The sequence below is a fragment of the Pollicipes pollicipes genome, unplaced genomic scaffold (genome assembly GCF_011947565.3).
Source record: "Pollicipes pollicipes isolate AB1234 unplaced genomic scaffold, Ppol_2.1 Scaffold_7097;HRSCAF=8413_pilon_pilon_pilon, whole genome shotgun sequence".
Taxonomy (NCBI): Eukaryota; Metazoa; Arthropoda; class Thecostraca; order Pollicipedomorpha; family Pollicipedidae; genus Pollicipes; species Pollicipes pollicipes.
The window spans coordinates 308954-328058 of NW_023597000.1; the positions used below are offsets into that span (position 1 = coordinate 308954).

Genomic DNA, 19105 nt, shown 5'->3' on the forward strand with positions numbered 1-19105 from the left:
GTCACATGCTCATTTAAGATCAGTGACGTTGTTTGACGTTACGAAGGTCATGGTGACCAAAATCATAGAAGACCGCTCTGAGTTTTGCATTTGAATAAGCGACAAAGATAACACTAGGCAGCATGTTTCCTAAAACAAAATGTTGACCTCGGGTCACTATAAGTCAATGACCTATTCCGACCTCTAAAAAGTCCGTGGAAGATGTATAATGCGGTTCCTGCTATCAAAATTCGAAATGAGCACCAAAACTATTCCATACAGCAAGCCCTAGAGTAATAAAACAGATTGGTTTTGACCTTGGACTGACCTTCAAACCTGAACTTAAGTCAACGTCATTTGCTCATTCAGTTGTTGTGTTGCCTGAGAAAGCATCTCAGAGATGTATGGCTTAGTATAACACTCTGTCGTTGCATCAGATTGAACGATTTCCTACAAATTGACTTCGCTGACACCATGGCCTAACTTTGACTTACCATAGGTCGGCGGCCTTACAAGGTGGATCTAAATTTTTGATGCGGCGGTGTTGATCGTGGCGATACCATGCACAGTTCAGCGCATGATTTTCAGCACAGCACCTCCGTTGAGGAGAAATTTAACCTCCTAAGGCTGGCCTAACTAAGTTGCACTTTTTCTTGAGAACAGGCATAAAGGAAAGGACATAACGATAAATGTCACCATTCTTGCAGCTTCAACAAAGAATTATCAATCTAGGGTGGATGGCATGCTGAATAGTAAGGTTTGGCACCTATCGGTGTGGTAGATTCTTATCTATAAGTTATTTTCAAGCAAGAATTTCAAACTTTGTGAAATTTGACCACTTTTGACCGGACCTAGGGTCATCAAATTTGGAACTGCAAGAGAGAATCAGGTATGGGGTACCCAATGGTGAATGTTTACCTGAGACCGGTTCGGTAGGTTCTGAGCTCTAAGTTGTCTGCAAGCAAGAACTTTGTACTTCGTGAAATTTTACGACTTTTAACCTGACCTCGGGTCATCAAATTTGGAACCGCCGAACGGGATCAGGTATGGGGCATCCAATGGTGAAGGCTTCATAGTGATCAGTCCAGTAGGTTCTGAGATCTGAGTTGTCTGCGTTTGCATGCATAATTTCCCTTTCGCGTTTTCGAGGTGTCTGACCTCAGGTCAGATCTCGATAACTCACCTCATTGCACGAAATCGATCGATGAAGATTGCAAGGCGATCGGACGAGCCATTTTGGAAAACTGGCGTGGCTGCGTCATATACCGGTTTTTTAGACCCAGCCTTTAATAGTTGTTAGGCAAATGCAGCGAGGAAGTGACATATAACTTTCATCCTGCCTTAAAGCGAATTTCCGTGTGTGTGGACATTGCAGGACCGTGTAGGTCTTATAGACCGATTGGAGACCGAACATCGACTGATATCAGTATCTGTTCTTGGAACGGGGCTGGGTGTTTAAGGTACTGAACGTCACCATACTGGAGGGCGTTTTTTTCTGGTTGCGCTCCTGGTGGCTCAACATGGTATTGCTATTTGTGTGTATGCTAATGTTTGCCAGGAAAAGGCAGTGCCGCGATTCCCCAGCATGGTTTGCAAAGCCTGATTAACATTTACATGTTTTAGCGTACCTTCATCGGGAAATGCTTGCTAAGACATGCGTAAGTTCTGATTGACATTGGCTGTTTTAATGCAACATTGTTGGTAAGGCACAGTTGTTCAGCAAACAATGTTGCCTCCAACACAGTGAATTGACCAGTTGCCAAGCCTAAAAGTAATGATCATGAATATGTTTCAGAGGGCACCCATGCTCTTCTCACTTTTGTGAGGATGTTTGTATACACCACTGTCACAAAGTAGCTAGTTGGTATTTGGATTTGAGATATAAATAGTCATGTTTTTGTGTGTACCATGAATCTCTATACACTGTACCATGCCAAAATGATTTGTGTGTTTGTATATGTTCTGCCCGGGTTGTTGAAAATGTATGTTTCACCATATCTGGAAACATTTTGGCAATATTTTCAGTATGTGCACACCTTGAATTCAAACTCTCAGGAGTTTGTTACATGGTCACCACTGATTTCAGATCTTGGAGAGTTGATGGTTCAAAGAATAATGATTTTTGAAAGTATTTCAGATCTAAATGTTCTCAAAATCTTTTTCAAGCAAAACACTTAACAAGTCAGTAAATTTTGGCCTCACATGAGTTTGGTACATATTAAGCAAATGCCATTCATTTGTTTATAACAGGTAGATTTAGCTATGCAGTTAGTGATAGGGAATCAAGTGTATCTGCCATGTACAAATCTCATTTGTCATTCCTCATCAGGCCAGATGCCAAGTGGTTAATGCACTCAGCTCCCACATGGGGCAGGAAAGGTCACTCGTTCAACCTGTGGTTGTGCCATGGCCTCTGCAGTTGCTGGTGCTCAGACCAAGGGTATGTGGCTATATACATATGTCCCTTAACAAAAATCACTCATCAGCATCCAAACAATCCAGGCCAATTTCACAAGCCCAGGGAATCAGATTATGGGTTGAGAGATCTGGTGGATGCTGTGATAGTAATCATTAGACAGAGGATGTTTAACAGAAGTTGCTCATGAATCCTTACCTTTTAATCTTCACCAAGCTTTATTTCATCTTCACTAATTAGGTAAATATATTGTCATAGTTGCAGTGTGGCTAATGTAGTCAGTGCACCATAAAACATCCACTGGGGAAAACATCCATCCACTGTATTTCTGAACCATAATTCATTCACTGAAAACATCACATCCGCATTTAAGTCCACATCCACTGTGGTCTCAAAACCAACACAGTGACTGGAGTAAATGACTGACAGTCACTCTCCAATGTCGATAGGCTTGACTTTCTGTCACCCAGGTTAGGTCTAGCATTGAGGGGTTCTGAAGGGAAGGAAGATCTCCCTTCTGAATTTAGAAAGTAATCTGTATTGATATTGGGGATCAATCAGATCAGAACTTACAAGCCTTGCGACCTGCTATCTTGTCAATGCCAAGATAAGATCTGAAATAAGTAGCTGGCTCTTAGGCATTTGTGTTTCCGGGGTTATGATCTGAACAGATTGCAGTAATTGATACAAAATACAAATTTGCAGTTATTTACTTCAGAGCTTAATATCTGGTATGACATTTGGGATGATCACAAGCTACCAGGCTTTGAGGCATCTTCTTCTGGATGTGTGGGCAGCTGAGTGACCATGATTCACCAGCAAAGTCCCAAATTTATCATTTGAATCTGATTAAAAATTAAAATTTGAAACTGAGTTCAAGTGAAATGATTGTCATTCTATCCTTATGCTTTACTGCTCTGATGTCAGGTTAGTTTGGAAATGATGCCTTACTTATGTGATCCCTTACTAAGGTTTCCTTGAATGCTTTTCTGAAATCTTAACTGAATTTTAAGCTTTTCACAAAGGGCAGCTTACATTAACTCCACATGGAAAGTCATTCCTCTGCAGGAAAGCGATTTTGAAGCTACAAAATTTGTTTTAAATTTGATTATGTCATTGAGGATGCAGCATTAAGTAACCAAAGTCTGTGGAAAAATCAGGTTTTGGGGTGGGCTAGGTCAGCAGTTTTGGCTGACGCCCAACCAATTGTGGAGAGTAACCTTTTGATTATGTGTGAAACATTCAGCCATATCTAGCATAACGAGGTAATGAGACTATCTTCTGGAAGTGGCATGTGCTGCTCTCATGCTCATTCAAAATCTGCATCTATATATATATATATATATATATATATATATATATATATATATATATATATATATATATATATATATGTATGTATATACATGGACATAATTTTGTAGTTCCAGCAATAGGAACACTGTCTCAAAATTGGGCAGGAATATGAAATTGTACAATTTATCCACATGACTGAAATAAGATATGTTATGAAAACACAATGGTTAACCAAAATAATGGCTGACTCATTAGTTCATTGGTGAATTGTTCATATTGTGATGAGTAGGTCACGGGCACAGGACGAGCCACTGGATTTGTTTCGCCTCCCCACTTTGGTCGTCTGGTCAGGTTGCGCCGCTACTGGCCATGGCCCTTCCGTTTATCACAAGGCCATCGGAGGCGAAGTGTGGTCTTCGAAGGTCACCCGCGCCTGGGTCTTATCGCCGTATTTGCGTGAGGCGTGCCAACCTCGTCGGTGACCCATATCGCTGACCGTGCGAGGGCTCAGACGCATCGAGTGGCGCCCGCCGGCCGGGCCGCCGCCGCTCCGGCTCCGGGCTCAGGAGCTGGACGCTCACGGCGGCGAGCCACCAGCTCCAGAGCGGCTGAGCCGTATGAGCGGCGCGGCCACCAGCTCCAGAACGGCTGAGCCACCGGCTCCAGAGCAGCTGAGCCACCAGCTCCAGAGCGGCTAAGCCACCAGCTCCAGAGCGGCTGAGCCACCAGCTCCAGAGCGGCTGAGCCACCAGCTCCAGAGCGGCTGAGCCACCAGCTCCAGAGCGGCTGAGCCGTATGAGCGGCGAGCCACCAGCTCCAGAGCGGCTGAGCCGTATGAGCGGCGAGCCACCAGCTTCAGAGCGACTGAGCCGTATGAGCGGCGAGCCACCAGCCCCAGAGCGGCTGAGCCGTATGAGCGGCGCGGCCATCTGGTCGGAGCAGACGCCCGGAAAAACCAAACATATAGAAGTGTGGTGCGAAGAAGTTGGGACGCAATATGTTTTTCCCTCCCCGGACAAGGGAACTGAGAGTAGCAGCCGGAGATTTTTTGAGTAAATTGTGGGGGAATAAAAGGTTGGCCGGAACAGGCTCTAGCTTGACGCCAATTTAAAAAGAATCTGTAAGAGCTACCAATCTGAATTTTATATGCACATGAGTATGCATGGTGTATGTTGCTACCCTGCTCGCCGCTGCTGGCCGTTGTCCTGTTCTGAGTTAGCGCGCTCGGATCTGTGAGGGCACGCCGTCATCTCTGGTGACGTCTGGTGGTTTTCAGTAACTCCCGATGTCGTCCATGGAGACGCAGCCCTACATCAGGACCATCGAGTGGGAGATGCTGGACAAGCGGAAGTTCATCCCTCTGTCGATCGCCAGCTCGTTCAGCATCCGCTGTATGCTGTACCCCTTCACTGTCATCAAAACCCGTCTGCAGGTGAGCGGGTTCCGCGGCACGTCCGGCGTTGAGCGTGGTGTGCTGGGGACCAATGGGCGGGCTCCTGGTGACGTCTCGTGATAAGTTATCCGCGGGCGGTCCTGTTCCTGTGGGGTCATTGCCTGGAGCAGTGGATGCAGACAAACGGGAAGCCCTTGCGGGAAACAGGATCGATCAAGTCGTGTCATCGTGTCTATCCTGTTCGTCGTCATTGGTGCTTTACGATGCACTCAGCTGAGGCTACTTGGCGCCGCCCGCCTCTCACCCCCTGGGAAAGTCGGGTAGTGCGGGGAGTCGAACTCAATACGTCCCGTTTTTCTTGGACGGGCCGCTTATCACTACGCCCGCGGTATCTTGGATTTTTTTTTGCGCCACTTAACGTGTGTTGGGAGCGGTATCTGGCTCATGACACCAGCTGGGAAATATGAGCTCTCACAGCCAACTAATGCATAACATTTTTGTCTGCTGATAGCGTGTTAGAAAAAATGCTACGATGATGTATCTGATGATGGTGGTGTTGATTTTCTTATGAAGTGTGTGCGTCACAAGTTTTTTATCTGAAACCAAACATGGTTTACAGAGTGCCTTCATTTTGCGCACTATTTCTTACATTTTGCTTCGTTTTTAGTGACCTAGGACATTTACAGCATTACTACAATACATATGCGCCCATTATTATGTTCGATTTGTCGTGTGGTGAAACGACCGCGTCACAGCCGAAGCCAATGACAAGCCTTTTCGCCGCCCCGCCGTCCCTCCGCCGCCTCGCTGCTACTGCCGCGCTACGGCCATCAGGTTCAGCGCCACCACAGCGTCTACAACGGCACGTTCGACGCCTTCCGCAAGACATTCGCCAACGAGGGCTTCGCCGGACTGTACCGGGGCTTCTGGGTCAGCGCCTTCCAGCTGGTGTCGGGCGTGGCGTACATCACCACGTACGAGACCGTGCGGCACGTGCTGCAAAACTGCGGCGTCCAGGTGGGCCGGCGCGCGACGCGTCTGAGAGTTCGGTCAACACAGGTGGCGGGGCGCAGGTATGTACAGATGTGCGTTACGAGGGCGCTCGTGTGCGGGGTGTTTGGGTTGGGGTGCGGGCGCGCGTGGGGTGGCATGGCGGCGTACCGTACATCTCTCTCGGGGCTTATGACTTAATCTGCAGCACAGCTGTGGTATTCAAAAACACGGTGAGGTGGTGGACTGGCAAGGGCATGTTTCGTCTTAAAATTTGTTCACACTGACTTTTGACCCTAACATAAAAGCGTACTGTTCCACGATGTCGGGACCGTTAGGCGTTGTGATGATGTCTTGCCAGTCCAGCCGTGTTACAGTGGTATTGACGCTGTGTTGCCTTGTCGCCAGTCCTACCGTGTCATGGTGCTGTTGACGCCGTGCTGCTTTGTCGCCAGTCCAGCCGTGTTATGGTGCTGTTGACGCCGTGTTGCCGTGTCGCCAGTCCAGCCGTGTCATGGTGCTGTTGACGCCGTGTTGCCGTGTCGCCAGTTCAGCCGTATTACGGTACCGTTGACGCCGTGTTGCCGTGTCGCCAGTTCAGCCGTATTACGGTACCGTTGACGCCGTGCCGTGCGCCGTGCGCAGCCATGTATGGTGCGGTTGACGCCTGTGTTGCGCGTGTCGCCCAGTTTCAGTCAAGCCGTATTACGGTACCGTTTGACGCCGGTGTTTGCATCCGGGTCGCCAGTCAGCCGTATTAACCGGTACCCGTGACGCCAGTGGTTGCCGTGTGTCGCCGGTTCAGCCGTATTACGGTACCGTTGACGCCACGTGTGCCGTTGTCGCCAGTCCCAGCCGTGGTCATGGTGGCTGGTTGACACCATGTTGCACCTGGTCGCCAGTTTCAGCCGTATTACGGTACCGTTGACGCCGTGTTGCCGTGTCGCCAGTCCAGCCGTGTCATGGTGCGGTTGACAACCATGTTGCCGTGTCGCCAGTTCAGCCGTATTACGGTACCGTTGACGCCGTGTTGCCATGTCGCCAGGACAGCCGAGTGCGGGCGCTGCAGGCGGCGGCGGCGCGTCGCTGGTCGGCCAGACAATCATCGTGCCGTTGACGTCATCAGTCAGCACCTGATGGTGCTGGGACAGGTGGAGCTGGCGCCCGGCAAGGGCACGCGTCGTCTCAACCCGCTGCGCATCCAGTACGAGAGCATCCCACGGCGGAGGGTGCGTACTCGGCCGCGGACGGGTGACGCCGCGCCGGCAGATGGACGGACACGACACATGTGTGTTGGTGTCCATCCAGGGATGTTACACGCTTGGCGTCAGTTGACCCTGAATGGCATAATTTTAGCCCCCTCCTCGGACGGTATCCTACGCCATTATATATGAGATCATATACAATCTGACTTATGCCTGTGCGCGTAGCTAGCACTCACATTACGCTCAAGATATGAACTGAGGAGATTTATGAATGAAAATGATGGCCGATAAACGGTGCTTGCCGAAATAAGTGGCGCATTGCTTGCTGAAGCAATTCTTCACGGATGGTTGTCTTTTTCAGATAGCGTTGGAGATCATAAAAGAAGTGTACAAACAAGACGGCGTCCGTGGTTTTTATCGCGGATACTTCGCCTCCATTTGCACATATGTACCCAACTCAGCGTTGTGGTGGTCATTCTACCACTTTTATCAAGGTATATTTTATCAGCCGTTGCGTATATTTTCCATTTTGTGCGACACATGTTTTGTTTTACCAGTGATGCGGCACTTGTCGCCTTTCTCCACAAAGTAGGCCAAAAGTGCATACTGACCCTGATGATCACGTTGTCCATATTGGTTATGGTAATAATTCATCTCGCGATAGATACGCAGTAGAAGACAGAGCAGGGAAAGGGCAATGGCCTGTGTATGGTTTGTGGTCCGTGCGGGTGGCTCACGTGGCTAAAACGCCCACCTTTAAGCTTACACACTCGTGGTGTTGTGAGTTCGAGGAGCAGGACGGACCGGCCGGAGCAATGAGGAATGTTCAGCTTTCGTCGCAAAATTCCGCCGTCGACTTGAAATTGCACGATCAGATGGTGGAATGGTGGAGGGGGGTCGGGGCCCACGCGACAACATGCACCGCGCAGTGTAATATGTGGTCCCAGAAATCCGTTCATCCAAAATGTTCGAAGAAAGTTTCAAACTTGGTCTCTAACTAAAGATGAGTAATAATCAATTTGTTCTTCAAACTCATGTTTAGCAGCGTAATGGCTGTCTGAGGTGTTTGGTATTGCTCTCATGTGCTTGTCGGCCGGTGAAGGTGCTGCTACCTGGCCTGTGTCTGCTGATGATGGTGACCATGTCATGTTCTACAGAACAGCTGGTGAAGGTGCTGCCACCTAGCCTGTGTCCGCTACTGCTGATGCAGAGCTTGTCGGCCACGCTGGGCGGCGTCACCACGACAGTGCTGACCAACCCGCTGGACTGCGTGCGAGCCCGCTACCAGGTCAGTGTCCCGAGTCAGACGCGCCACTCTGGCGCGCCGAGTCAACCGTCGGGACAAGCTGTCGCTGACATGACTTTCATTTCCGGTATGGCTCTGCTATGGTGGTATTTTTGGCAGGTGCTTAGTAGTTTTGCAAAACACGTTAATTTTGTAGGTTTGCGCGAAGATCGCCAGAATGATCTGTGGGATTAAATTCTTCCGGATTTTTTTCGGTTTAGAGATCGGGGTACTCAAACATATCTAATGATATTATCTTTGGTCGCCTGCTCAGCGATCTATGCGGCCGATCATTGCGGTTAGACTGCCAACAATGCGGTCCTATTTCTGCTACCCTCAGCGCCGTGGAGCACGGCTCCAAGGGCTACAGTTGTAAATTGTATGGCTCCAGCTATATAACCTACGATTGTAGTTCCAAATCAGCATCGCCACCTCTTTCGCCGTGTGGGGCCTCCGCAAAGTGTGCCTCGGTGGTCGGGGTCGGGGGAGATCTCGGGAGGGACGCCGGCCGGCGCTTCGCGCTTGCTGTCCTGCCCGTGGCGGGGGGGAAGGGGCGGGCGGGTCTGTTCACGGAACCGGGGCCTGCTGGCGTGCTAGTGTTGCGCACTCGCCGGCGATGCTCCACTGTCTGTTTATCGCCGCGCTGAGAGAGCCTGGCACGGTGACGTACGGGTCAGGCCGGCGTGCCAGGCATAGGCGGCTGGATGGATATGGATATGGATATCACAGGATGGATATCCAGCCGTCTGCGTGTTTGTGCCATGAAACAGGATGCTGGCTGTCCTGACGTGAGTCCCCAGTTCCGCTGATAACCGTGCTACGCCGCGGCCCCTCAAATGCCCCCCCTCCCCCCCGTATCCCGTCCGCGTCAGCCCCGGACGCCGGCGGCGGCCGCTAACATCCGTCTGCGTCGGCGCCACAGATCCAGCGCGTCAACTCGCTGCCCGAGACGGTGCAGGCACTCTGGGCCGAGGAGCGCTGGGGCATCTTCACCAAGGGCCTGTCGGCGCGTCTGGTCTCCTCCATCACCTTCTCCTTCATGGTCGTGCTCGGCTACGAGTCGGTGAAGCGGTTGAGCATCAACGACGAGCTGAAGCCGCTGGTGCGCTGGTAACGACGTCGGCGCTCTGCCGGGCGCCGCCATTCAGTAGTCACACATAACTCAGGCGCTATAGCTGACGCCGTGCCTGTGACGCGCGCCGCGGGCTGACGCTCGTCCGCCGGCGTTCTGACGGGTAGACTGCTTGTTGAGCTGAGGCTGAGGCTCGACGGCCGTCGTCCCCAGCGGTGCAGATGCGGTGTCGTTAGGACCACCGTGCGCTCAGTGCAGAGAGTTTCCGACTCTCCGAGGAGGGGCAACCACGGTGCAGAGCTTCGTCGGGCTGGCGTTGGCTAGAGGTCGGTGCGTAGACCCCAGGAAAGAAGACGTGCGAATCCTGTGATGGTGTGGGCTCCGCTCGAGGCGTCAGCGAGCGCGTCGAATGGGTACGTGTAGGCCTCCGATGTGATTTGACTCTGATTGGAGCAGGAGGTCCGCTCTCCGAGGAACCAGTAGTGGATTTGTTGGTTTTATTTATTAGTGGCTATTCACCCATTCACCCGTCCGTGTAAGTCAACAGGTGAACTTTGTTTGAGTTCCTGAGCTGCCGACTGGCGTGTTGCCGGGCCCGTTGCGACGTTGTTCATCCGGTGCACGAGCTGGAACATTACGACACCGTTTTGGTGTTACTGCGGTGAACACCAAGGCCGTTTTAATTGGGCTCTCGAGCTAGTCGTAGAAGCATCAACAGTGACCACAACTAGGTATTGGCGCCGCTATATTGTGCTGCGCTCGTTGCAGTGTTACTACGCTTACGTAGCGCCCGTCGCGCTGCAAGCTCCGCCCGTCACCCCGCGCGCTCCCCGGTTTTAACGTCCCACTTCCGCGGTATGCATTTTGCTCACTTGATTTTGCGTTGTTCGGACCTCGGAAACAGTCGAACGCAATCCTGTTTTATGGTGTCAACAGTCTGGTTTGGGTGGACATTGGACCACGAGTGCCGCTTGGAGCGTGGCCACAAGCCTTGGGAGTCTGCCACCGTGAGCGGGGACGGGTCTTGTCACGGCCGGGGTCGGGCGGCCGGACCTCGGACCACGTGTGTCCCTGCGGGCCATGGCCCCGAGCCCCGAGAGCCTGCCGTGACTTGGGGGTGGGTCACGGCAGACTGGACGGGTCACGTCCTGTCACGCTTTGGGACCGCGCTGCGTCCGGACGTCGTCGTTCGCCCGCCGTCGGCGTCGGTCGGGTGCAGAGCGGGGCTCCGGCGTCATCGGCCGGGCATCCAGAGGGGGTCCGCGGTAGACCAATACCCATGTGCCCTGTGATTGGTGCAGCCCGCTCATCGTGTAACGTAGGGGAGGCCTAGTCGGGAGACTGGATGTGCGCCACTGTGGAATGTCCCGGCTCAGAATGCATCGTCGGTTTGCATTATGCGTAAAGTTCGGGTAATTCTGCTGTTCTGGACTCGTCTTCAGATTTTCTGGCTGCAGATGACTATTTGATCGGACGTGACTGAGTACTGGGAGGCGTTGAAATACACCGTGACTTTATGTATGTTTTATTATTCTTGGAAATGCAAACTCCGTGGTGTTTGCCCGCATGACACCGCCCCCTCCCCTTAAACGATGTTGCTTATCATTAGAAGTGTTAAGAATAATATCAATGTTGAAGGTCGTCAGCGCTGGATTGTGTTTCATGTGATCTGTGGCTTCACCACAACTGTCTCCATGAGTACGCCGGCCGCGTCCAGTCAGATGAAGTCTCTGCTCGGGATACCGTTTTCGTCTGATGTGTCAGTGTGCACACAACATTTCGGCCAGGTAAGTTGCTGGCCGCCGTCAAATGTTATCGAGTGCTGAGCTGGGCTGTAAAGTGTTCGGCTTTCAGCCATGCGCGCGACACACCCCGAACTTTCTCCTCGGAACTGATGGGTTTTGAACCTGGGTCTTTTGGTGACGACCTCAGCGTTCTGCCACCAGGCTACCAACACTGACTCGGTTAGCCGTAATCCTTATAAGTAGTCTATCTCAGTCAGCTCAGTGATAAAACCCTGGATTCGTCATCGGAAGACCGATTCTCCCCACTCAACGAGCGTGGATCCGCCGCCGCTTCCGGAGGGCCCGTCTGCTGCGATTACGGACACTGGCGCTCCTCCCCGGAAACAATCGCGCCGCCGGGGCGGTGACGTCGTCGCGCTGTTCGGAGCGTGTTCTGCTATTGGGCGGTGTGGGAGAGGGGGGGGGGGGCTGGCGATTGCCACAATTGATGGCTTCCTGTCGATAGCGCGGCGTCGATCCCGCTTTGGAGCATGGTGATGGTGGAGGCAGAGACCACCGGTCACTGAGCGTCAACTGTCCGGGCCCAGCCCAGCGCGTGATGGCGGAGAGGGAGATCACCAGTCACTGAACCTCAGCGCGTGACAGCGGAGGGAGGGATCACCAGTCACTGAACCTCAGTGCGTGACGACGGAGGCGGGGATCACCAGTCGCTGAGCCTCAGCTGTCCGGGCCCAGCCCAGCGCGTGACAGCGGAGGGAGGGATCACCGGCCGCTGAACCTCAGCTGTCCGAGCCCAGCACAGTGTGTGGCGGCGCGCTCATCGGTGTCGCTGTCCATGTCGGGACTGAGGGCTGTAACAGCACGACGGACGCTAGCATACCCGACGCCAGAGGTTATCCCCCCCCCCCCCTTATTCACGCACACACCTCCCAGCCAGCTGAACGCGCGTCTGGCCTGGGAGAGCGCCGGCCTCCGTCGGCGTGGCGCGGTCCATCTGTAGCGGGGGCCCGCAGCGCGCGCCGAGCGGAGACGGACAGGGCCAGCGCGCGGCCGCCTCCACAGCGGACGTAAACAGAGTGGCCGGCGGCGCCTCGTCAGTCCGCGTCCCGGCAGTACCGAGCGGCGGCCGCCACCCGTCGGACCCTCGGAGCGACGTCATGAATACGCTCCTGCTTGCCGTGCTGCTGCCGGCCACGGCTGTCCTCCTGGTGGCAGGTGAGTGGCGGTCCTCGCCGTCGTGGCTTCCGACGTCCAAATGCGTGATTAGGTACTCTGGGTTGTCTTGTGAAGCGAAGCCGGCACTGGGAGAAGGAGGCCCTCGCCGCGCTCGAACAGCCACGGCCTGCTGCCGTCGTGGTCAACTGGTGTCTCGCCTCTGGCAGGCATTGATGGCTGGCTGGCGACGGGTAAGGATGAGGTGGTCCGATGTGTGTGTGTGTGTGTGTGTGTGTGTGTGTGTGTGTGTGTGTGTGTGTGTGTGTGTGTGTGTGTGCGTGCATGCGTGCGTGCGTGCGTGCGTGCGTGCGTGCGCGTGCGTGCGTGCGTGCGTGTGCTTATGTCCGAGGCAGTGGCGGCACATCCAGGGCCACGGGTGCAGAGACAGGCTCCAAGTGATCCCTCACATCTAGAGGCAAGCTTTTCTGGAAGCTTTTGGAAGAGACCGAAAAAGGGCTCAGAGTGTCCTTCGGACCATTGGGGATCAAAGTCAAAGTCTCCGGGGTCTGGGCTCGACAGAGTTCGAAAGAGTCGAAAGGCGCTCAGGATGTCAACGGTCCCTTTGCAGTCAAAAATCCTGACAGCTACATGACTTCGGACAGCACCTCCGGGTCTTGGAAGGTTCACTGGATGCCATGAGGGGCCTTCTACCCGGATGAAGGCTTTGGGGCGGTCAAAAGGGTCCGAGAAAGGCAGTGTTTACTCAAGCTGTCAAGGTCTCCGATGCGTTACAAGGATGCCATGGTCACGGATCTCAAACAGGCACAAGTGCCCAAAACAGAGAAACCGCAATAAAACGTGAGGAGGCCCCAATAAATTGTTGGTGCATTAAGCTGATCAAGGAGCGCCAGTATGAGCGAATGCATGGGAATGGTCAAGGGGCCATCAGCCAAACAGCCGTTTCTAGCGACAACGGACCGCTCGAAGATGTGAAGAGTCCCGGGACGTTCAAAGACCCAGGCAAAGTTCAGAGTCCCGTAATAATGAGAGTAAAAATGGGTCACGGCCTCAGGACACCAGGGGGTCCTGAAACGGTCAATGAGCGCTAAACGCAAAAGGTGCCTAAAATTCCCAAGAAACTAGACAGTCAGCAGGGCCCAAGACAGTCGAGAGCGAGAGCATGGCCAATGGTTTCCAACGCAAGTCAAAGCCCAGGGCTAAACAGAGCATAGAAACGAAGGTGAGCTCTGGAACTAGTTTTTGCAGTCCAGAGGCCCCGAGACAGCCAAGGAAACCCAAGACAACCTGGTCCCTCAAACGGCCAAGGGGCCAAAGGGAAGAAGTTCGCCGACGTAGTGCAGGACCTCTAGAAAATGAAAGTCCGATTCGAGTAAGGGGCTCAAGGATCGGCGGACAAACGCAGGTTGAGTTACGGAAAAGGTTGTGGTGCTCTGACGTTGAAGGTCTACGCCGATTCAAGACATACGTAAGCTGTTGGGGGACCCTAAAACATCAAAGGACTACGGGATGGCCAAGAGCTTAAGAATTTGAAGGAACTACGAGGAGAGGAAAACCCTCATGTGTTGTATGGTCCGAACTATCCGAACCAACCTTCCGAGAGGTCAAGGATCACCATGATAGCCGAGGACCTCAAGACTTCCCTCGGGGACATCACACAAAGAACATGAAAAAGCCAATGAAACCGGACAGTCATTGATCTCAAAACGATCAATGGAGTTTAGACACCACAGACACTATACTAGACTGAAAAACAAATCTAAACGCTACAAATCTTGGAACTGTCAGGCGTCTCCGAGCTAATAAGGCCGAAAGGTGCAGTTGAGGGAGACCTTACACAATGAAAAGCCTGCAACAGGCAAGGTTCCCTCAACTCTCATAGATCCCGAGAATAGTCAAGGGACGCAAGAGAACCAAGGACCACAAAACTGCCAAGGGTCTATATTTACAGTCCAATACAAACAAGGACCATGCAGCTGTTGTGGGATCTAATGACTGCCACTTAGACTATCTAGCATTCAGGTTTCACACCCAATTTTTGCCAAAAAAGAGACCGTAGGGTCCGGGATGCATTTTAACATTTGACCCCACGAATAAGATTTTATGATATGTTTCGTTGCGTCAAGTGCGTCAAGAGCGTCAAGAGCGCGACCAGCGGGATCGTCCCGGGACCGGCAAGCAGCCGACAAAGCTCTTGTAAGCACTTCAGTCGATCCGCCACCAGAACAGCTTACGCGGTGAATAGGGCCACATGACGTGTGATAAGAACAGGATGGTTTTGTTTTCGAGATCTCTCAAACTATAAAACAAAATATTTTTGCGGACTGGTGATTCAGAGCGTTGAAAAATAGAAGAAAACAACTGACGTGACCTGGGTAATGTTCAATGGGAAAATGTTTCATGCTTGGTAACTGATTAAAATAGCCAACGAGAATTGCTGCTTCTGCGAGTAAAGAAAAGCTGGTGTGTCAGCCCGAGTCTGTTCAAAATTTTGGACAGGTTAGATTGGTCTGTGAGCGGAATAGACATAGATGTGTGTCATGTATGTTATCATCAAGCAGTGAAAAAAACAGCACCAGTGATTTTATTTCATGTCGCATCTGACTACCATTACCGTCGTAATCTTCCAAGACGATTTTGGTAATGGGTGACGAAATCTTAAAACTCCCAGTACTTTAGCTTGGCCCAGACATGCGACCCACTCGCAGTCATCTGAGGGTCATCTGAGACGGCACAGAACGGCTCATCAGGACCAACTGAGACGGCCTAGGGCGGCTCGTCGGGACCAAATGAGAGAGCCCAGGGCGGCTCATCAGGACACCTTTCCCGAGCCACAAATTCAGGATATAGATGAGTGGGGTCATTGAGTTGCAAAGGACCGTGAGAGAACGAGAGGTCTGTTGGAATATGTTTGCCGCGCTTTCCGAAATTTTCGATGCCCCACCACTGGTCTAACTTGCCTAAAATGGTGCATGTTTGCCCGGATGTAAGCGGGATATATCGTCCGGAATTGCTCTTGGTCACTGGTTTTCGGTCGCCAGTGCTCGTGACCTACACTGAGAAGTACGCGAGGTTCTGCTCAGGTGAGAATAAAATGGAAACATCTCTAAGGGACATCAAGGGACCTCAGAAAATGAGAGCTATGCATTGTACATGGTTGCTGATGTGGCTGGATTGAGCGGGCTGTGGGGCGATAGAAAGGGTGGAATGACTGGATGATGACTATGTGAAAAGCTCTTTTCGACTTTCGGCCCGTTTTGATACCCGTTTCGTTGATATGCACCGCGTACCCTTGTCTCTTCCCCAATTTACTGAATGACTCACCCTGCTAGTAAAATCTTCCCAACACATTTTGAATGCAAAAACAACAAAAAATGTGATGGGATCCGCAACTGCCACGTATACAAATTAGCCATTAGCTTTGCAGCTTCTGCATTTTCAGGATGCGGTACGCAGATGTACGCGATGTGACCAGAGGAAGCTTGCGTACGAAAGTACGCGAGGTGACCAGGGGAAGTTTACGTACGGATGTACGCGATGTGACCAGAGGAAGCTTGCGTACGAAAGTACGTGATGTGACCAGAGGAAGTTTGCTTACGAAAGTACGCGAGGTGACCAGTGGAAGCTTGCGTACGGATGTACGCGATGTGACCAGAGGCAGTTTGCGTACGGATGTATGCGATGTGACCAGAGGCAGTTTGCGTACGGATGTACGCGATGCAACCAAAGGAAGGAATGGAGTTTGCGGATAGAAAACGGGGGGCCCCTTTCTTGACGGGATTTTCAGATGTCCAGTCGTCACACGAAACCCCTGATTTCACCAAACACGCCCGTCGGACGGGCGGCCCCTCGCTCGGGGATGCAGGCTGCAGCGTGTTAGCCGCGGAGGCTGGCGACCGCGGAGACCGGGGACCGCGGAGGCACGACGGCCACTGTAAACAGACGGTGACCTTTGCTCACCACCGGCCGCCCGCGCCCTGGCGTCCTCGCTCTGGTCCCCCCGTGTCAGCACTGCCCTCGAGAGCCGAATGGTGATCCTTCAGTGGTTCAGTGCTGGGCATAAATAACAAACGGTGCAGTAACGTGCAGCAACGACCGGTGTAGCAATGGGCGTCGGTGCAGTGCAGTGCAGTGACGGTGCAATAATGGACGTGGGCCTCAACCATATAGTGGGGTATGTGCAAGTCAGCTCGACGATTTTATTTTCGTCTTGAATCCTACGCGCTGACTGGAATGACAGCCGATGTTATGGAATGAGATGGGTCAAATGTCCGCCTATTCTGCCTACTTGGTTGAAACATATGCACTGAAATAGAGGTCAGTGCTCAAGATGTGCTATAAACACTAGAAAGGCACTCACCAAGTAGGCAAAACAGAGATGTTGCAAAAACTATCCCAGATGTTAGCAAAGTAAGCTGGAACAGTACGCTGCCATGCTGCTGAGAGCGACACAGGCCATGCCGAGGCGCAAGCCCTACTTCGGGATGGCTCTGCATCGAACGGCTGGTGCTGTCCCCGTGTTTATAAACCGTGACGCACTGGTCGGAGCTCAGAAGTGCTCTTCCTCGCCAGCCAGATGGCCTCTCAACTGAAGCGGATTGTTGAAAACATCGCCTGCAACTCAATGTCATCCGTTTTTTCACATGAAAGTCGAACTTGCAGACAGATACGCAAAAGGACGGATCCAGAACGCCACCTTGGGAGACGGAGACATTGCCGGCTTGGTGGGGAAAAGCCAAAAAAGTGTCCTGGTTTTAAAAAAACAACCGAGCGAGCGTCGCTTTCTTTTGTCTCTCTGTGAGCATATTTTCACAATCTTTTGTTGGCAAGATTTGCTGAGATTTTCTGCAAAGTCCCGAAATGTGTTGTTTTTGACCGGATTTGACCATCTTGCAGGGGGGGGGGGGGGGGAAGCATAGCACGACTGCTCCCCTGGATTCACCCTTTAACACCCAGGCGAAATCGCAGTCGGGTCGGAAGATTCATTCCTTGAGATTCATTCTGCCCGGTGTTTTGTTACTTCGCACTGGCCTAGATGTGAAGATCACAAACCGGTCACCGGCCGGTGCTGCGATACATCGTTCATTGTTGCACTACATCTGTGCACAGCGTTCTCAGCATTCAGGTTCCAGGCACCCCGATAGATGGTGCTGTGCGCACTGGCCTCAGTTTCCCTCACCAATAGGTGGCGCTAGGCGCGAAATGGCATCGCATTGGACGCACCCATACACGCTAATCACTGATCAATCACACTCTCGGGAGGCTGAGTTGGTGGACAGGTGGCGCTATACACACGGCTTCGTGGGGCGCTGCCGCCTATAGATGACGTTCCAGTCGCCTCACTGACCCACCTTCCCGGCAGGCTCGCCGTGTCCTGCCGACTGGCGTCAGAGTGGCTCCTGGTGTTACCTCAGCAACTCCTCCAGTTCGATGAGCTGGGCCGGAGCCAACGCCCTCTGCCAGGTTGGTGAGGTGTGCCGTCTCGCCGCCGGACCCTCGGGACGGCGGGGTCTGGTGTGGGGCTGGCCAAGCTCTGCCCCTTAGCCCCATGTTTCGTGGCGGGGGTGACTTTGTTTGGAGGGCTTTGGCTCCTCGTTTCGGTAATGCCGCTGTTTTGTGGCTCCTCATCTGAGGAACTTTGTTCTTAAGAGGGCTGGAGGTCCTCGTCTAGGCAACATCGCTGTTTAGAGAGCTGGAGTTCCTCCCCCCTGGCGTGTCAGCTGCTTTGCGCGGGGCTTGATGCCCGCATAACACAGCGTCGTCTCTAAATGGCTGACGGTTGTGTTGGAACGACTTTCGACAGGAGCATGGCGGCGCCCTCGCCACCATCAACAACCGCAGCAAACTGCTGGACGTCGTCGATCTGCTGAGAGGTCAGTCGGTGAACCATTGACACAGCGGTGACGCTATGGTCTGCGGCGCTCGCACCTGAGCTCGCTCTTCTCGGACGTTACCATGACTCTGTGTCAATAACTGGTCAGGCAGCTGGCAAAGCGTGCAGTTACACAGCGGCTTAGTTCACCTGTCTAAGCTATCACTTTAGCTTAGGGAGATAACCCAGAGACTGTACCACAGCCACTTAAAATCACGGCATATTTAGTTGTCCAGGTGTTGACCTCTCTTGGAACTTAGATGAAATGGGCGACGAGTTAAATGTGATGCTTTGCGCTTTAAGCTGCATCTAGTACGAACTGCAAACTGCAAAACAAGCGATCATGCAAAACCACAATGCAGTCGTCTTTTACCGAACGCCGTCGGCTGGGGAGTTGGAATCGGAAGGTACGGTGCACAGCGTATACGGCACGGCGCTTGTAAATATCACAAAAATTGCGGCGTCACTCCACCTTCAGGCACTGTCAATTACAAAGGCGATTTCCAAGAGTTTGCTTTCCCGAAACTCGGCGCTTCTTGCTCCAAGGCGTGTACAGCTATGGTATCAAAGAGATCATTGGACCCTGACGAAATTTAGTTTGCAATTGGTCTGCAGTATAGTTGCCTAAGCACCAAGCAAACTGGCCCTCAGGTAAATCTAACCGACGCGGGTGAAGGGC

At 52.4% G+C, this 19105-nt stretch overlaps 2 protein-coding genes across 2 annotated transcripts; both read left to right on the forward strand.

Annotated features, from left to right (window-relative positions):
- The first annotated feature begins 1338 nt into the window (after positions 1-1338).
- On the forward strand, positions 1339-11153 carry LOC119108946 (solute carrier family 25 member 44-like). The gene is given in 9 exon segments (XM_037232490.1): positions 1339-1439; positions 4968-5123; positions 5919-6101; positions 7120-7138; positions 7141-7185; positions 7188-7303; positions 7641-7773; positions 8437-8567; positions 9487-11153. Coding segments are annotated over 8 exon segments (966 nt in total). The 5' UTR covers positions 1339-1439; positions 4968-4976; the 3' UTR covers positions 9679-11153.
- Positions 11154-12496: 1343 nt separating this feature from the next.
- Positions 12497-19089, forward strand: LOC119108949 (galactose-specific lectin nattectin). The gene is made up of 3 exons (XM_037232495.1): positions 12497-12596; positions 17917-18017; positions 18358-19089. Exons 1-3 carry the CDS (start codon positions 12539-12541, stop codon positions 18445-18447), a joined length of 249 nt encoding a protein of 82 aa, XP_037088390.1. The 5' UTR covers positions 12497-12538; the 3' UTR covers positions 18448-19089.
- The last annotated feature ends 16 nt before the right edge of the window (positions 19090-19105 follow it).

Excerpts from the sequence above, each read along its gene's own strand:
- LOC119108949 (XM_037232495.1), top strand. The coding sequence starts at position 12,539 with ATGAATACGCTCCTGCTTGCCGTGCTGCTGCCGGCCACGGCTGTCCTC. Across the intron at positions 12,597-17,916 it reads GGCTGTCCTCCTGGTGGCAG|GCTCGCCGTGTCCTGCCGAC; the intron begins GTGAGTGGCGGT and ends CCTTCCCGGCAG. Across the intron at positions 18,018-18,357 it reads GAGCCAACGCCCTCTGCCAG|GAGCATGGCGGCGCCCTCGC; the intron begins GTTGGTGAGGTG and ends GACTTTCGACAG.